At 38.0% G+C, this 16,329-nt stretch overlaps 2 protein-coding genes and 1 non-coding gene across 4 annotated transcripts in view; 1 reads left to right on the forward strand and 2 right to left on the reverse strand.

Moving 5' to 3' along the window:
- Positions 1 to 4,784: 4,784 nt before the first annotated feature.
- SMIM15 (small integral membrane protein 15) lies at positions 4,785 to 8,902 on the forward strand. 2 transcript variants are annotated; one of them, XM_070774654.1, is made up of 3 exons: positions 4,785 to 4,913; positions 6,165 to 6,298; positions 7,355 to 8,902. In XM_070774654.1, exon 3 carries the CDS (start codon positions 7,367 to 7,369, stop codon positions 7,589 to 7,591), a length of 225 nt encoding a protein of 74 aa, XP_070630755.1. In that variant the 5' UTR covers positions 4,785 to 4,913; positions 6,165 to 6,298; positions 7,355 to 7,366; the 3' UTR covers positions 7,592 to 8,902. The 2 variants fall into 2 exon arrangements, with proteins under 2 accessions (XP_070630755.1, XP_070630753.1); XM_070774652.1 differs by lacking the exon at positions 4,785 to 4,913 and adding an exon at positions 5,161 to 5,327.
- A 1,924-nt stretch (positions 8,903 to 10,826) lies between these two features.
- On the reverse strand, positions 10,827 to 10,990 carry LOC139178076 (U1 spliceosomal RNA). Its single transcript, XR_011562506.1, has one exon. It is a non-coding gene; the product is annotated as a U1 spliceosomal RNA (small nuclear RNA).
- Positions 10,833 to 16,329, reverse strand: part of NDUFAF2 (NADH:ubiquinone oxidoreductase complex assembly factor 2) — a 165,941-nt gene continuing 160,444 nt past the window's right edge. Inside the window, exon 4 of the mRNA XM_070774650.1 lies at positions 10,833 to 14,011. Within this exon, the coding sequence (XP_070630751.1) occupies positions 13,763 to 14,011 (249 nt within the window). The 3' untranslated portion in view covers positions 10,833 to 13,762. The remainder of the gene's footprint in view (positions 14,012 to 16,329) is intronic.

The raw sequence follows: 16,329 nt of genomic DNA on the forward strand, positions 1-16,329 counted from the left end.
ATAAAATTAAGTTGCTACTCAGTGAAGGTGATGCTGCTAGGGGCTGCTTTTGCAATACACATTGTCTTTACACTGAAGGACTCTTATACATGGGTTAGTTTTCTCAACTGGACAACAACTTCTATTTAATGGCTAGGAGACCCTAGCACAGAAACTAAAGGTGACCTGATATGGCTAATATTATTACATCATTTAGGGATAAGCCGAATATCTGAACTTCTAGATTCAGCAGGAAAGCTTAGTGTCTCCCACAACTTTAATAGGACTGCAACTCAAGGCTTCAGAAGAATTTAATGAAAATTTCACCTTTCCAAAAGGGAAATTAGTTTGCTGCATGTGCATGTAGAATACATTCTGGAGATATAGAATTGTAAACAGTTGCAGGGTTAAAAAGGTAGAACACCCAATGTTCAATCATGTGAAAAAACTTCTATAAACTACCCAAAGTATCAATACATATCACTCAAACACTCTGAAAAGTTTTTTAAATGTGCAGATAAGGCCATAGACAGCAAGGAATATAATCAATGAGATAAGCATCTGCTATCTTTCTCTTGCAATCTGCATTGGGAATCATAAAGCTGGGAAATATCTAGAGAGGGCATCTAGCCTGCATAATATATACTCCTACCTCATTTTCAAAGATCTCTATTTAAATCTCTAGTCTAGCTTGTTGTTATCTTAAATCTTAGCACCTACAGTCTAGGACTAATTCCTTTTATCTTATCAATGAAGATGATAAATCACTAGGTTCCTTCAACATACTTTTTACATACTTGGAAATCCTTAAGCAACTAGTCTTCTTTCATTAACAAGATAACCACAATTATTTTTATCTTTCCGAAATACCTTATTTACTAATCTTTTCTGGGGCCTATTCTAACTGGGGCATCCCTTATTTCTTTCAAAATATACAATAACAGTTTGATACTTTAACATCAGCTTCAGATTCCCAGGAGTTAGATTGTTTCATGATTCATTCAAACACTAACTTTATTTGTAAGTGGTAATGTTGTATCTTGGAATCAATTATTCAAAACAATATTTTAGGTACTGTGGTAACTGATCTCATCTAGCTTATATGATAGCAGGGAAAAGATAAACAATAAACCAGTAAACAAGATGTCAGACTGAAGTGTTGTGAGAAAAATAAAATAGGGGTAGAGAAGGCTTCTGTGAGGTACTATCTGATTTGAAATCTCTAGGAAGTAGCCCTGCAAGAACAATGTTCCAAGAAATTTTTGGCTAAGGTAAGTTTAGCTAGTTATTCTTACACACACACACACACACACACACACACACACACACACGCGCGTGCGCGCGCATGCACATCCTTCTAAATTATATGACCTTTCACTGTTCCCTACTGAATCTTCTTGTTCTTATTTTGAAGACAAATTCTATCTTTTAAAAGCTTTTTATTACCTTCTTAACTGGTATATCCCATTACATTTAAGACACATGTCTTCTAATTTAAACAAGTATTTCATAATAATATCAGCCATTTATTTAGTTTATGATGTGCTTTTGCCAAATTACATTTAACAAAAAAGGGTGAAAACTAACAATATTTGAAGGAAAAAAAAGCCTTTGTGTTACTGAAATTTCCAAAAAATAATACTTGGGTGATGCTTTCTTTGTAGGGAAAATAAGCAAGTAAGTGTTAGTCACTCAGTTGTGTCTTTGCGACCCCATGGACTGCAGCTGGCCAGGCTCCTCTGTCCTTGGGATAGGCTGAAAGCATATTGGCAGAGTATGACCCATTCAGAAGATGAGGCAGAAGGGAGGATGGAAGATGGAGTGAATCACTGATGGGTTGGTCTAATAGCAGTGAAAGTGCCCAAGAGAGAAGTAGAGCTTAACAGACAGGTCACGGATGTATGTGGGATGAAGAAGCAAATCAACTGGCAAGGTTGGAGAAAACCTACACCACACTAGCTCTTTGAGACATGCTGCCACCACCTGGGCAATGGGCAATTTGAAGTATGGCAAGATTTTCTTGTGATTATTAGTTAAATCAACAATTATAGAATAAAAAATTTACTTTCATTTTATGAGATCAGCATTTTGTCTAATCTCTGGAATTAAACAAGAGCAGTGCTTTTTTGGGCCAGATCTGTTTAGAACTCTGCTCTACTTTTTAAGTCTCTGGTCCCGTATCTGTAAAACAGGTATAATACCATCCTGCAGAGTTTAGTCTCAGCAATAGTGATAAGAGATGCAAAGCATCTAGCCTAGTAGCTGGAACACAGCAGTCAATAAATAGCCTTTAAACACTACAATTCTGCAGTATAATCTTCCAAATATCACTAAAACCTATGACCTTCCTAGTTACATGTACCTATTATTTTTACATAAATGTGCCTAATAAGAAATCTATCTGCATTGTGTTTTAATGGTAGGAAAAAACTCATAAAATAAAACTTAGGGAAGAAACCAATTCTACCAAAAACAAAACACAAATTGTTAAGCAGGTAAGAAAACTCTTAAAATCTTTAGTTAAGTCTAGATTATTATAAGAGAATCTTATGGAGGTTTGTCATTCACAATTTTGACATAAGTCAGGGTGAAACGTACCACCTAAGAGAGAAAGACTTTTAAACAGAACTAATGAAAGATGAGTTCTTACTTAATAATTATTAAGAGTAAAAAACTCAAAAATTTGGAAGGCTCCATTTTCAAACTATAATTGCAACAGAGTAACTGGTATGGATATGATGTGATATGATACAAAGTAATTATTCTTCTTCAAAGACAACCCTCATTAATTAAAGTGTAAGCTTTAGTTATTTCAGTTAAAGCTACATGAATGGTTAAGATTTTATTTCTTAAATAAAAATACAAGCAGACCTTATTTCCATGTTATTCTAAGTAAATTCTGAAAGACATCTGAGAGAGAACACTCAATTAAGAATCTTTCAAATAAAGAACAAGCCCTTATGAAAATTGGCCATGATGTTTCCATTAAATTCCTTATTCTGCTGCTGCTTATGAAGCTGAAATAAGAAAAATGGCCAAATCCAGTTTAATCAATAGAATTTTCAAGCTGAAAGAACCCCAGGGATAATCTAACAGCTTTCCAAATACAAAAGAGGAAACTTTTTCAGAGTATCAGATCACCAGAGACAAGGCCTGTGAATCACAACTCACAAGCTAAAACTCCTGACTCTAGAAAGAAGCCTGCACTGTCTGAACCAATCTCGACACCACCTTTCATTAAGGCAAGTCAGGTAGCTGTCGGGAGCTTAGCTGTGGCAACTTCTACGCTATTCCTGGGCTTGTAGCCATTCCTGGAACTGGAAAGGAGACCAGTAATATTAGACAGTGAAAGCCTGATTTACACTAGCGCCAAAGAGCTACAGACGATTCCTTCTTATGTGCCTTTCCATCCACTCCCATGCATTTCACAAGGGACCCAGCAGAGCGAATTACTGGGGAGGCAGTCATCAGGAAAACTGTCTAACCATGATTAAAATAACACATACACATACTGGTCTCTGGAGTGAAGGACGTTAAAATAAATTCTGATCCTCTCCTGGAATTACTATTTGGGCAAGTTAAAAAAAAAAAAACAAACCAAAAAACCCCACAAAGTCTTACTGCCAGCAAGTCAAGTTTTCTGTACACACAATCCAATGACTGAGTCTGCTTTTTCTGGCTACTCCAGGTACAGGCTAGGTCCAAGCAGCACAAGCTTTGAAACCATCATCCAAGTTTTCAAACAAGAATGAGTAAGAAAACAACTGCTACTAATACAACATACAAACATTAACATATGCCCAACAAACAGTATTTTAGATCATTAGATTATTTGCCAAAAGTCTGTTCCCTGGTAAATAATGGTTACTGTTGTTATCCCTAAACTAGTTATACATGTCACAGCTTGCTCCTCAAAGAGAACATTCTATAGTCTTTCAAGAATAAAAACCTGCTTTATTTGGCACACACCAGTGAAGAGGTCTTGCAACATTTGAAGAGGTAGTCAAACAGAGCAGTTCAGTGCAAGAGATCACAAAACTTGATCACCAACCAAACCCAAGTTAATCTCTCAGTTCCTGTAGATTAGAAGACAATGAGAACTCACTCTTTCTGCTTGTTGACTTTTGAATCTCTTTATTTGTGCACTGAAAGAACAAGTACCTCTATGGGAACTCTATGCCCACACAGTTTAATTATTTATCAAGTTGACTTTGGGCAAATATCGATCATTCTTTTGTGAAAAGAGGTTCTTAAGTTGAAACAACAAAAACTCTTCTTCACACAGCATGGCTGCATTTTCCCTTAGAAACAACGTTCAGTGGACCCACCACGGTCCTGCTGCGCTTGGTCTCCTCGACGTGAGGCTTTAACTATTGTCCAACCAGAAGAGGAGAGGGTCAAAGAGTGGACGTGAACCAGAGGAACTCGCTAGAATCCTTCAGGAGTCGCTGGGTGTGACCTTCACCTTGGCTCTGGGCGGTTTGTGGGGACCAACTCCTTTCTTGGCCGCCGTTCCTTGGTCGGAGTTTCCGGGGGTCACGGACCTCACCCACCAGGGCCCTCCACCCTTGGCCAGGCTCCCGCAGGGGAGCGGCTGTTCTCCTGATGACCTCGGGGGCAAAAGTAGGGGGTCCTCAGCGCTTCCAGACCGGCTCCCAGAAACCGGAGCCCACCCGCGCCTCAGGCAGGAGGCGCGGGACTCGGGCTTCGGGCCAGACACCAGCCGGGCGCCGCCGCTCACCTCGAGCGGCCTCACCTGCCTCTCCCCGGAAACCCAGGCGCCGCCCCACCCTCCCCGCTTTCCCGGGACCCACACAGCAATGGCGCAGCCGGAAACTGGCCCCGCGACTTCCTCAGGCCGGATCCGGGCGAGGGCCGGCCTGTGGGCGGGTTGGGAGAGTCGCGGCTTCCGCCTTCCTGCTTCCGGCCTGGAGGTGAGTCGTGAGTTGGGGTCCGAACCCTTCGTCCCCGGCGAGGTGAAGGGGAGGCGGTTGGGGGTCGCTGCCGCGCTTTTGCCCCGGTGCTCAGCGGAGGTGGCTACGGCGCCGGCGGCCCAGGGTGTGGCGAGGACGACGCCGGCTGTTCGAGCCCTGCCGGGCCCGCGCGCGCCGAGGCGGAGGGTCGGGGAAGCGTGGCCCCAGAGGCGGGCCAGCGGGTAGGGTGAGCGAGGGGAAAACACAAGGAAAGGAAAGTGCGGGTGGCTGTGAAGTGCCCTCAGCTTCAGGCGCCGTGCGGGTCTGATCCGAAGATCATGCCTGGTGGATCCTTTCCGGAAGGAAGAAGAATATTTATTCCTTAAAGTGTGGAGGGCGCTGGCACCTGGGGTCCGAAATTGAGGTGCACGGGAGGTGTGTATCGTGTGGATGGTAACTCCTTTTTCTGTATTAATGTCTAAAACTCTGCCATAACTAGGTCCTTTACTTCCCCCTTTCTCTTTATTGCAAAGTTCTTTTGCAGGTCTCTGAATCTTGGATTAGTTAATTACTGGGCTGGAGAAGCTGAAAAAACAGATGAGGATCTGTAGAGTCTAGTCTTCACTGTGTGGGTGGGGCGTACGAATTGAGGGTGGGGGAAGGCTAGGAACTTTAACGGTAAAGGAACTTTGTGTCTTCAGATAAAAATATGAAGGAATTGTGATAGGGTATAATTAAATCTAGTCATGGTAGTTTTGTTTAGGTAATGGAATTGTAGGTGACATATTTTGTTTTGCTTATCTCTGATTTTTCTATAAAGGACACAAATTATATAATGAGACTAAAAAACCTTTTAAAGAGTAAAGCGGTGTTCGATTTTGAAATTAGTAAGGCCCTCCCTTACTGACTCAAAATGAAACAAACCTAACCCTCTAAAAATATAAAAAGTACTAGGAATGGATATGCTGCAGCAGATCAGTTAGCTTTTTATGTGAGTGAGCTTTCTAAATTTATTGTTGAAATAAGTAACTGAGTGAAATATTTGATCCCCAGTAATTAGGAGCTTCTTCCAGGGCATTTTAGTTGTGTAATTATGTCTTAAGATTATAAAGAAATAGATACTGAATGTATTTAATATGCCAGGCAACTTTACATGTTATTTATAGGTTGCATATAATTTACAGTTTTAACATTTAAAATTGTATTATGATTTATTCCTTAAGGTTGTGACTTCACGGTTTTTCTTTTGTCTATTCTTTTCAACCCAACCAGTATATAGAATTTAAACCTTCTCTCAGAAGTGTATTGGTGAAGTTAAAGAAGAAGACAGCCAACCAAAGGTCATCTGAAATTGTGACTGGCTGATAATCCCAGGACAAAATTAGAGACCACTACTCAAGCATAAGGTACATGACTTTTTAAATCCCAGCTATTCTAATTCTGCACTTTGGAGATTGACACAAACATGAAAGGTTGAAAAGTCTCTGGGGGCAAAATAGAAAATATCACTCAAATCCACAACATCCTGATTTGCAAGATGGCCCTTCTTTACTAACTCAGTGGAACAACAGGCATGGGACCTGTAACGGTTAATTTTCTCATCTGTTAAGTTTGTTCTCATTTACTATATTATGTCTTCAAAGTTGAAGGAGGGCATAAAATTGGCATGTCATCTTTTGCTTTTCTCTCTCTGCATATGAATGGATAATATCATGGTTCCCTTACCTTCTTGTTTCATTTCAGAAACAGCCATCCATTATGTCCCTTTCTCCAGGCATTTCCCATACTCTTGACTTTGAGACACCAAATTTGATGATTGTACTTTTGTTGTGGAGGTTTAGTCATTGTGTTTCACTTTTGCAACCTCATGGACTGTAGCCCACCAGGCTCCTCTGTCCACGGGATTCTCCAGGCATGAATACTGGAGTGGGTTGCCATTTCCTTCTCCAGGGGATCTTCCTGACCCAGGGATCAAACCCATGTCTCCTGCATTGCAGGCAGATTCTTTACTGACTGAACCACCACTTTTGTTAATTAGAACTTAATAAGGCTGTGTGAGAAAATGACATATGGGATTCAGCTGTTCCCTGGAATAAGCACATAAAACTCAAGATTCTTATAAAACTCTGCTGCTAAAGTTTGTCTTGAGTGTAGGAGGCATGTGAGAATGCATAATCCTTACAACAGATTCCACATACTTTTTTTTTTCTCTTCTGTATCTTCACATCTTTTAAGTCTCACTCTTCTTGTTGTCTTAAGTGAATTATTTTTTCTTATTGGAAATATTAGTCCTTATTAAAATAGTACTAATTAGCACTTTTTAAAACCAAACAAAAAAACTGTTGAGTGATAATAGAATTCTGATTTAACTGTTTGGTGTAACCTTTTAAAAATTTGATTAACCACATAATCTTTTCTCTTGTCTCCCTCCCCCCCCCGCCCCTTCCCACCCCTTTCCTAAGGCCTCCACGAAGATGTTTGATTTAAAGGCTTGGGCTGAGTATGTTGTGGAATGGGCTGCAAAGGACCCATATGGCTTCCTTACAACAGTTATTTTGGCTCTGACTCCATTGTTTCTAGCAAGTGCTGTGCTGTCTTGGAAATTGGCCAAGATGATTGAGGCCAGGGAAAAGGAGCAAAAGAAGAAACAAAAACGTCAAGAAAATATTGCAAAAGCTAAACGACTAAAAAAGGATTGAAGGAATGAACAGGCTGTGCGTCCAGAGGAAAATTGTTCGGAAAATTATGCATCTTTGAAAGGACCTATTAAGGTTTCTTTTTGGATCTTATGACAGTATTACTAAATGAAGTCTGAGTCTGTGGAAGAATGTCAGTTCTCACCTGTACTGTAGCAACTTTTCAGCTTCGGCATAGAACTCTGTTGACAGTTACTGTAAATTGGGATTTATTATGCTACAGATTCTTATAACTGACTTTCATTTGCCTTTTTGCAGCTTATGTGTGAATACTAAAATGAAAACATCCTGTGAAGAAAAGTGGCTTTAGATTATGAACTCTATTCAAAAATGGCTTAAAATGTCCTGTTCTGGACAAAGATTAAGAATGTAAAAATCAAGAGTTGTTCTGAGCAGAAAAGCGTGGTTTGGCTTAAAAGATACATGGTGTATTAATTACATCTCTTTATCATTATTACTTATTTCTTGGAATAGAATCATTTCTGGTTTCCTCAAAGCAAAATAATATTATTCAATGAGTACTTCTTTATTATCTGTATTTTTCTTATTTTAGCTTTTGAGATACTGGTAATTACCAGATAGTCTGCATTTTAAAAAATCTAATTTTATAAAGAATTGTCTTGACTATGTAGAATACCACCTACTGGATATAATCATTTTTGTACTTATGAACACTGCCATTTTCTTAGAGATGACTTGAGTAGAGTAACACTATGATTTAAAGCTTAAGAGTAAAAATGCCAAACCTTGGAACCAGTTTATTCTCACTTATGCTAAGTAGAAATGTGAAGTAGTTAACATGTCTTATCAGATAATTTGCTGATTATATAGATACCACTTTTGTTTTTTATTCCATTCTTTGTTTTAATTCATGTGGTGGTTATGTCCTTTACTTTTTGATCAGACAGATTCACAGTGAAAATTAAAATTTCAGCTTTCTTTTAAGGAACTTTTAAAGAGTTACAGTTATCTTATATGTCATAAATGGTAAACAATATCCTCTTAATATTTGGAAAAATTTTGTTTGCATTGTATTAATTGGGTGAAAAAGGTGTAAATTGTGTCAAAATGAGAATGTTATAATTAGAAATAAAGAGGTAAAGGATATTTCCTTCAGTTAAATAGTATAATTGGAACTTTTTACTCTTTAACATGGCTTTTTTAAATGCATGGTTGATAATTTTGTTTTCAGTAATAGTTTATTAATGTTTTCCTCACCTCTAATAATGAATTTTAATTTGCAAAAAATTGTCCAATAGCTTTAATTTAAAAATGAAACTAGATATTGAAATAAATTTGATACTTTTTTATAAAGAGGTCCTGAGCTTTTTTGGGGGGGAAGGGATAATAATTCAGGTTAGATATGTTATAGAAGTTAAACCTTTCAAAGGGTTATGAGTTTCATTTGTAGACAAGCATATAGCTGACCCTTGAACACAGGGTTAGGAGCATTTGCCCTCCCTCGCAGTTGAAAATAGCTTCCAGTGGACCCTCACTATACACTGTTCCTACGTGCGGATTCTCTGCATCTGCAGTTCCTCATCCATGGACTCGACCAGCCCTGGATCACACAGTATTGTAGTACTATTTTCTCTTCCCCAGTGCACCAGTCCCTGTAGTACTTACTACTGAAAAAAGTCTGTATCAGTGACCCCACACAGTTTGCACTCATGTTCTTCAAGGGTCAACTGTACTTGTAAAAGTTGAGAGCAGTGTATCTCCAGTCTGAGAACCTAAGGACCTCTGAGAATGTTTATGGACTGGTTTGAACAATACTTAATTACTATTGTTTTAGGTTGTCAGTTTCTTCTTGATGCCAGCCCAAGCAACGCACTGCAACTCTAGGCACTGAAATAATTGTGTTTAATTACAAACTAGTTATTCAGGTGATCTAGGATGTGCTTTTTATATTATTGAAATTAAAATTTTTAGTTATCTATTAAAGCTATGGTTTCATTGTTCATTTTGACAGTTAAAAGGTATTTAAATAACAGGCTTTTCCATGGTTCCTCTTGGTCTTAATACAATTTTGTATTTCTTTGACATAGGCTGTTTGTTATTTCTTCAGCTTTTCCCAACGTTTATGGAGCCATTTTATACATTTGAGATCAATAAGGATTTACAGTATTTGTGTCTGTATGTTGTGTGTGTTGCAGGGGTAGGGATGTATTATATCCTGATAAACCCATTACAGATTGAAAATTTACTGAATAATGAACTGAAAGTCAAAAACAGGATGGTTGTGTGGGAACAGGACGAGTGTATGGGTAGCAGTTGTTTACTTGCGATTGCATGACTGACTGGCAGCTGTGGCTCCGTGCCACTGCTCAGCATCAAGAGTGTCCTAGCGTATGCCACTAGCCTGAGAAAAGATCAAACTTCAACAGTTTCTGTTCAGTATCATAAAGTTGAAAAATTAAGTTGGGGACTTAATTATTACGGGGTTTGATAATTATTGTGAGGTTTGATATTCTTCAGAAAAATCACTCTGTTGTTATACTATTACAGTTGAATCCCATTTACTGTTACCCAGAATACTTCTTTTAAAACTACCAACCTATTAGTTGTTTCTGAAGTTCTTAGAAGTAGTATAATTAATTACCTTTTATGGGTGGTTTTGAAGGAAAAACAGACTGCCTATAACAAACATTATACTGCCTCCCTCCCCAAAAGTCTGTGCATCAGAATTTGACCCATAGTGTCCTGTGGTAAACTTCAGTATGGTGTTATTATATCAGATACACCAGGGCATTTTAAACTTATTTCCTGACATCACAGGAGCAAAAGAAATAAGCTTCTGATGCAGTGAGCTGGAAACCCAATGCTGAGGTCCACTATAACAAACAGCTTCTCACCTATCCTTAGGGGCACTTTATACCTCATCTGCTTTTAAGTTAGAGGAAGTGTGATTCCTATTTAGGAAAGATTGTTTTTATGTTTGCAACTGAGTATAGGCTCACTTTGGTTTGCTTCATATCTGTAATAAACGCATAAGGACAAATTCTGTATTTCTCAAACATATTAAAAGGGGTTCTGTGTTCAAATACCAAGTTTGGGAAACGGGGTAAAGCAATTCATTTCTGCATGATTTCTTGGAGCCTTTTAGGTTACTTTGATTATCATAGACTTTCCTCCCCTCTTTTCCGCCCTTCCTCAAAGAACACAAACAGTTTGAGAAAGCCTAGTCTAAGTGAATTCAGGTTACATTTTATTTATTTATTTATTTATTTAAAATAAATAGGGGAAAGCGCGAACGCAGTCCCCCACTACCACAAATTATGCAGTCGAGTTTCCCACATTTGGGGAAATCGCAGGGGTCAGCACATCCGGAGTGCAATGGATAAGCCTTGCCCTGGGAAAACCACCTTCGTGATCATGGTATCTCCCCTGCCAGGTAAGTATAGGTTACATTTTGAATAGTGTGCTTAATGAGATAGCATTAAAAAAAATCAATATGGTGGTATTGAATCAAGGCTGATAAAAGTAAATAAATGACAGATCTGTTTGTAAAACTAGCAAAGAAAAAGGATAACATAGTGGGGAAAATTATTTCCTCCATTTTTTTTTTTTTTTTAAATTTTAACTTCAGATATCTAACAGGCTAGACTTATATGGTTAAACCCAACAAGCATTACATGTATACTTGAACAATTTGTATAATAAGGGCTTTGGGGAGAAAAATCCTAGATGCATGTATAGCAGAGACATAGGAAGTCAGGAAGGATTTATCTGAGAGTAGTTAAGGAATATATGATACTATTTTAAAATGAACATTTTAACTTCTGAAATTAAAACTGCATGGGTTTGGAGTCTGTTTTGAAGAGAGATGATGAAGAACATTTTCATTAGAAAACTTGCAAATACCCCAAATATAGCTATTTAAAATATGAAATATGGTAGACGAGTAAATAATTTATGTAAAACTTTGATTCTGCTGTGCATGTGTCTGGCCTAAAAGCCTTGTATAAAGACAAGATTATTTAGAAAGGCAGTCTTATCTAGGTCAAGCTTATAGTCTCATTTTTATGTAGGACTAAATGATCTCAGAACCCTGTTCTGATACCACCTAACAGTATAACCAGTCATCCTAAAAATGTTAGTCTAGAGCAAAGTAATGTGGATGGATTACTACAAACTTTATTCTTACCTCTCAGAATCACTTTGAAAATACACACTTGAATGAGTGGGCCAGTATCATCTTCTTACTGTTAACTATTGGCTAAGGTTTTCTTTTTTTGTAAAACAGGTATTTTAAAATGAAACTATACAAATTAAAATTAATGTAAATTTTTTCGTATATATTAAGATACTTCTAAACTCCCACTCCAGTCTTCTTGCCTGGAGAATTTCATGGACAGAGGAGCCTGATGGGCTACAGTCCATATGGCTGCAAAGACTAGGACAGGACTGAGTGACTCAGCACACACGCCCGCACAAAACAGCCTACATGGCAAACATCTGCAAGAGATGCACACAGAATACGATTAATAAGCTGGCAGGAATTTGGTAGTAGAAGCATTCTATCATGTTAGAATCTTTCCTGTAATCAAGGATTCAAGGACATGTTACTTTACAGGCAATTACACAACAAATTTTATGTCTTTATATTGCCTAGGAGCTAGTTCTTTTTTTGCCTAACTTTGGTAAAATGTAATACTACTTTATAATAACGTAAACAGAATAATTAACCTGATAGTAACAGGGCTGCTTGAATGTTAATATTACCTAAGGGCTTTTTTGGTCATTCCTTAAGTCTTATGGTGATTACATTTGATTACTTGTTTCAGTATAAAATGTTTCTGTAGTTTATTTCTTAAGCAATTAAACATTTTACATTCTATTAAGTAAAAATCTCAACCTATGTGTTTTTAGGAATTCATTATTAAACACTTAACCAAGGATTTTCTTATATTATTCAGAGCATTAAGATCTAAGTCTTTTCTTCAGTCCATGTTTATTGAGTAGTTGTTACAATGCCAAACACTGTTAGACGATCTCTATATTAGAACTATGTTAGAATTAGAACTGGGAGAGGGGTTTGGGAGAAAATGGATACATTTTATGGCTGACTCCCTTTGCTGTTCACCTGAAGCTACCATAACATTGATAATCAGCTATACCCCAATACAAAATAAAAAGTTCAAAGTTTGAGAAAGAAAACCATAAATGGAAAAAAAAAATAATTAGAACTATTAGCAATAGAAACTTGGTTATGTACTTCAGAAAGTGACCTTTCTAAAACACTTTTGTATATAATCTATTTTAATGTTATCATGTATCTATACTTTTCAATATACAAATCACTGTAATCGAGTAACAGTGGAATCACTTTCTGAGAACTCTGCTCTATTTTCCATTTCTTCAAAGTAATTTTTAATCTTACAGAACTAAACTATTACTGTACCATTTCTTTGTTTACCATCCTTTCAGACTATTGTGATAGATTCTTTACTTCTACTGGTCCAAATACCTTTCTTTAAAACTCCAACCTCAATCCCACCATAAACTAGCTTTGGTCCCATCTATTCATCAAGATAGTTTTTTTTTTTTTTCATTTATCAAGTAAATTTTCTTGGCCTCCACATGCCTCATCCAAGTTCATGTTTTTGATTAGTCCTTTAGAATTTACTGTCCTTTAGAATCTATAGAAATTATAGTCCTTTAGAATCCTTTAGAATCTATAGAAATAGCAGTCTTTACTTCTAAGCTCAATATTTACCCTTACCGTTTCTACTTAGATATATGGGAGCAATCCAAAGAGGGAAAAATCTAAGACAATTCATAAACAGAGAATTTCCATATTCTCTAATTCCTATAGATCCTTTAGAATTATAGAAATTAGTCCTTTAGAGTCTTTAGAAACAGCAGTCTTCTGAGCTCAATATTTATTTACCCTTACCATTTCTACCAAGATATATGGAAACAAATAAAAGAGGAAAAAACTAAGCAAATTCATAAGTGGAATGATGATTGAATAAACCAAGTGAAGGATTTAAGTCTACAAGAAGTTAGGTTTTGATGGTTGATAATCTCACACTTACACAACAGTGAAAGCAAGATCTTAAGCTTAAGGGAAAAGAGAACTAGAGTAGAGATGGAAAGCACAAAGTAACTTTTTACTTTTATTTGTTAAAATAGTCACATACATATAAATAAAACTTTACCACAGTACGCTCATTGACTGTGGCCCTTGTCACCATGCGGCATCCAGGATCCTGGCTGAAAGGTTTTGCCAGTGCTGGTGGGACTCACTGAGGGTTCGTCTTTTCCAAAGTATGGAGCAGAGGCATGCCCTTTAATCTGAGTTTGAACTGGTGGAGGAAGTTCCTTGTTGCTCTCCTCCTGAAGAAGCTTTTCTTTTTCATAAAAATCTTGGCTTTTCATTTGAATTTCTTCTCTGCATTTTTCATTCTTCATTATTTCCTGCATACATATATAAATGGAAGAAATAATTAAATTTCTAGTTAGAAGAAAACCCAAACTACAGGTTTTATAAAAATAAAATAGCTGGTGAAAAAATAAAGTACATATAGACATGATTCTTGCTTTGCATTTACATAATATATAGATACATATAGGGTAACTTTGAAAAAGCTATCTGATTATATATTGATGTTATTTTGAATTAAACAGCTATGTCCTGGTATACAATAATAAAAAGAAGGGCGGGAACACGAAATAGAGATACTTACTTCCCAGGAAGTGAAACAAACAACTTAACATGAAATATTAGTACATCTAGATATGAAATATTACACAAGAGCATAAAAGTCACTCTTATCAAAAGCTTTTCCAAATACAACAGCTATTTACCGCCTCAGAGACTAATCAGTGATGTGTACTACTGGAGATGAGGTGACGCTGAGAAGGCCTCTGAGAGGTGCTCCTGCCAGTCTTTTCTCTGTGGGATTTAATGCATGCCAGGACCAAAACCCATCAATTTTCCTTCTTCCACCAGAGTGGTATGGCAGTGAGGAGGAGGACGGACACAGAATCAGAGTTCAGCATGCCTTAGACGCTAGTTCCACAAAGGCACTCTGCTACTGGAAATGCTTCCTCCAGTAAGTGCAAGCAATTTGTGTGATGCAGCTCTATCACTCGGATTTGCTATTCTATCTGTAAGGATCTATGAAGCAGGGCAAAGGCTAATCGAGTTTTGCCAAGAGAATGCACTGGTCATAGCAAACACCCTCTTCCAACAACACAAGAGAAGACTCTACACATGGACATCGCCAGATGGTCAACACTGAAATCAGACTGATTATATTCTTTGCAGCCAAAGATGGAGAAGCTCTATACAGTCAGCAAAAACAAAACCAGGAGCTGACTGTGGCTCAGACCATGAACTCCTTATTGCCAAATTCAGACTTAAATTGAAGAAAGTAGGGAAAACCACTAGACCATTCAGGTATGACCTAAATCAAATCCCTTATGATTATACAGTGGAAGTGAGAAATAGATTTAAGGGCCTAGATCTGATAGATAGAGTGCCTGATGAACTATGGAATGAGGTTTGTGACACTGTACAGGAGACAGGGATCAAGACCATCCCCAAGAAAACGAAATGCAAAAAAGCAAAATGGCTGTCTGAGGAGGGCTTACAAATAGCTGTGAAAAGAAGAGAAGCTAGAAGCAAAGGAGAAAAGGAAAGATATAAGCATCTGAATGCAGAATTCCAAAGAATAGCAAGGATAAGAAAGCCTTCCTCAGCGATCAGTTCAAAGAAATAGAGGAAAACAACAGAATGGGAAAGACTAGAGATCTCTTCAAGAAAATTAGAGATACCAAGGGAACATTTCATGCAAAGATGGGCTCTATAAAGGACAGAAATGGTATGGACCTAACAGAAGCAGAAGATATTAAGAAGAGGTGGCAAGAATACACAGAAGAACTGTAAAAAAAGATCTTCATGACCCAGATAATCACGATGGTGTGATCACTCACCTAGGAATGTGAAGTCAAGTGGGCCTTAGAAAGCATCACTACGAACAAAGCTAGTGGAGGTGATGGAATTCCAGTTGAGCTATTTCAAATCCTGAAAGATGATGCTGTGAAAGTGCTGCACTCAATCAGATCAGATCAGTTGCTCAGTCGTGTTCGACTCTTTGAGACCCCATGAATCGCAGCACGCCAGGCCTCCCTGTCTTCACCAACTCCCGGAGTTCACCCAGACTCATGTCCATTGAGTCAGTGATGCCATCCAGCCATCTCATCCTCTGTCGTCCCCTTCTCCTCCTGCCCCCAATCCCTCCCAGCATCAGAGTCTTTTCCAATGACTCAATTCTTGGCATGAGGTGGCCCAAGTACTGGAGTTTCAGCTTTAGCATCATTCCTTCCAAAGAAATCCCAGGGCTGATCTCCTTCAGAATGGACTGGTTGGATCTCCTTGCAGTCCAAGGGACTCTCAAGAGTCTTTTCCAACACCACAGTTCAAAAGCATCAATTCTTTGGTGCTCAGCCTTCTTCACAGTCCAACTCTCACATCCATACATGACCACAGGAAAAACCATAGCCTTGACTAGATGAACCTTTGTTGGCAAAGTAACATCTCTGCTTTTGAATATGCTATCTAGTTTGGTCATAACTTTCCTTCCAAGGAGTAAGCGTCTTTTAATTTCATGACTGCAGTCACCATCTGTAGTGATTTTGGAGCCCAGAAAAATAAAGTCTGACACTGTTTCCCCATATATTTCCCATGAAGTGGTGGGACTGGATGCCATGATCTTCGTTTTCTAAATGTT

This window comes from Bos indicus, chromosome 20, assembly GCF_029378745.1.
Source record: "Bos indicus isolate NIAB-ARS_2022 breed Sahiwal x Tharparkar chromosome 20, NIAB-ARS_B.indTharparkar_mat_pri_1.0, whole genome shotgun sequence".
NCBI classification, from domain to species: Eukaryota; Metazoa; Chordata; class Mammalia; order Artiodactyla; family Bovidae; genus Bos; species Bos indicus.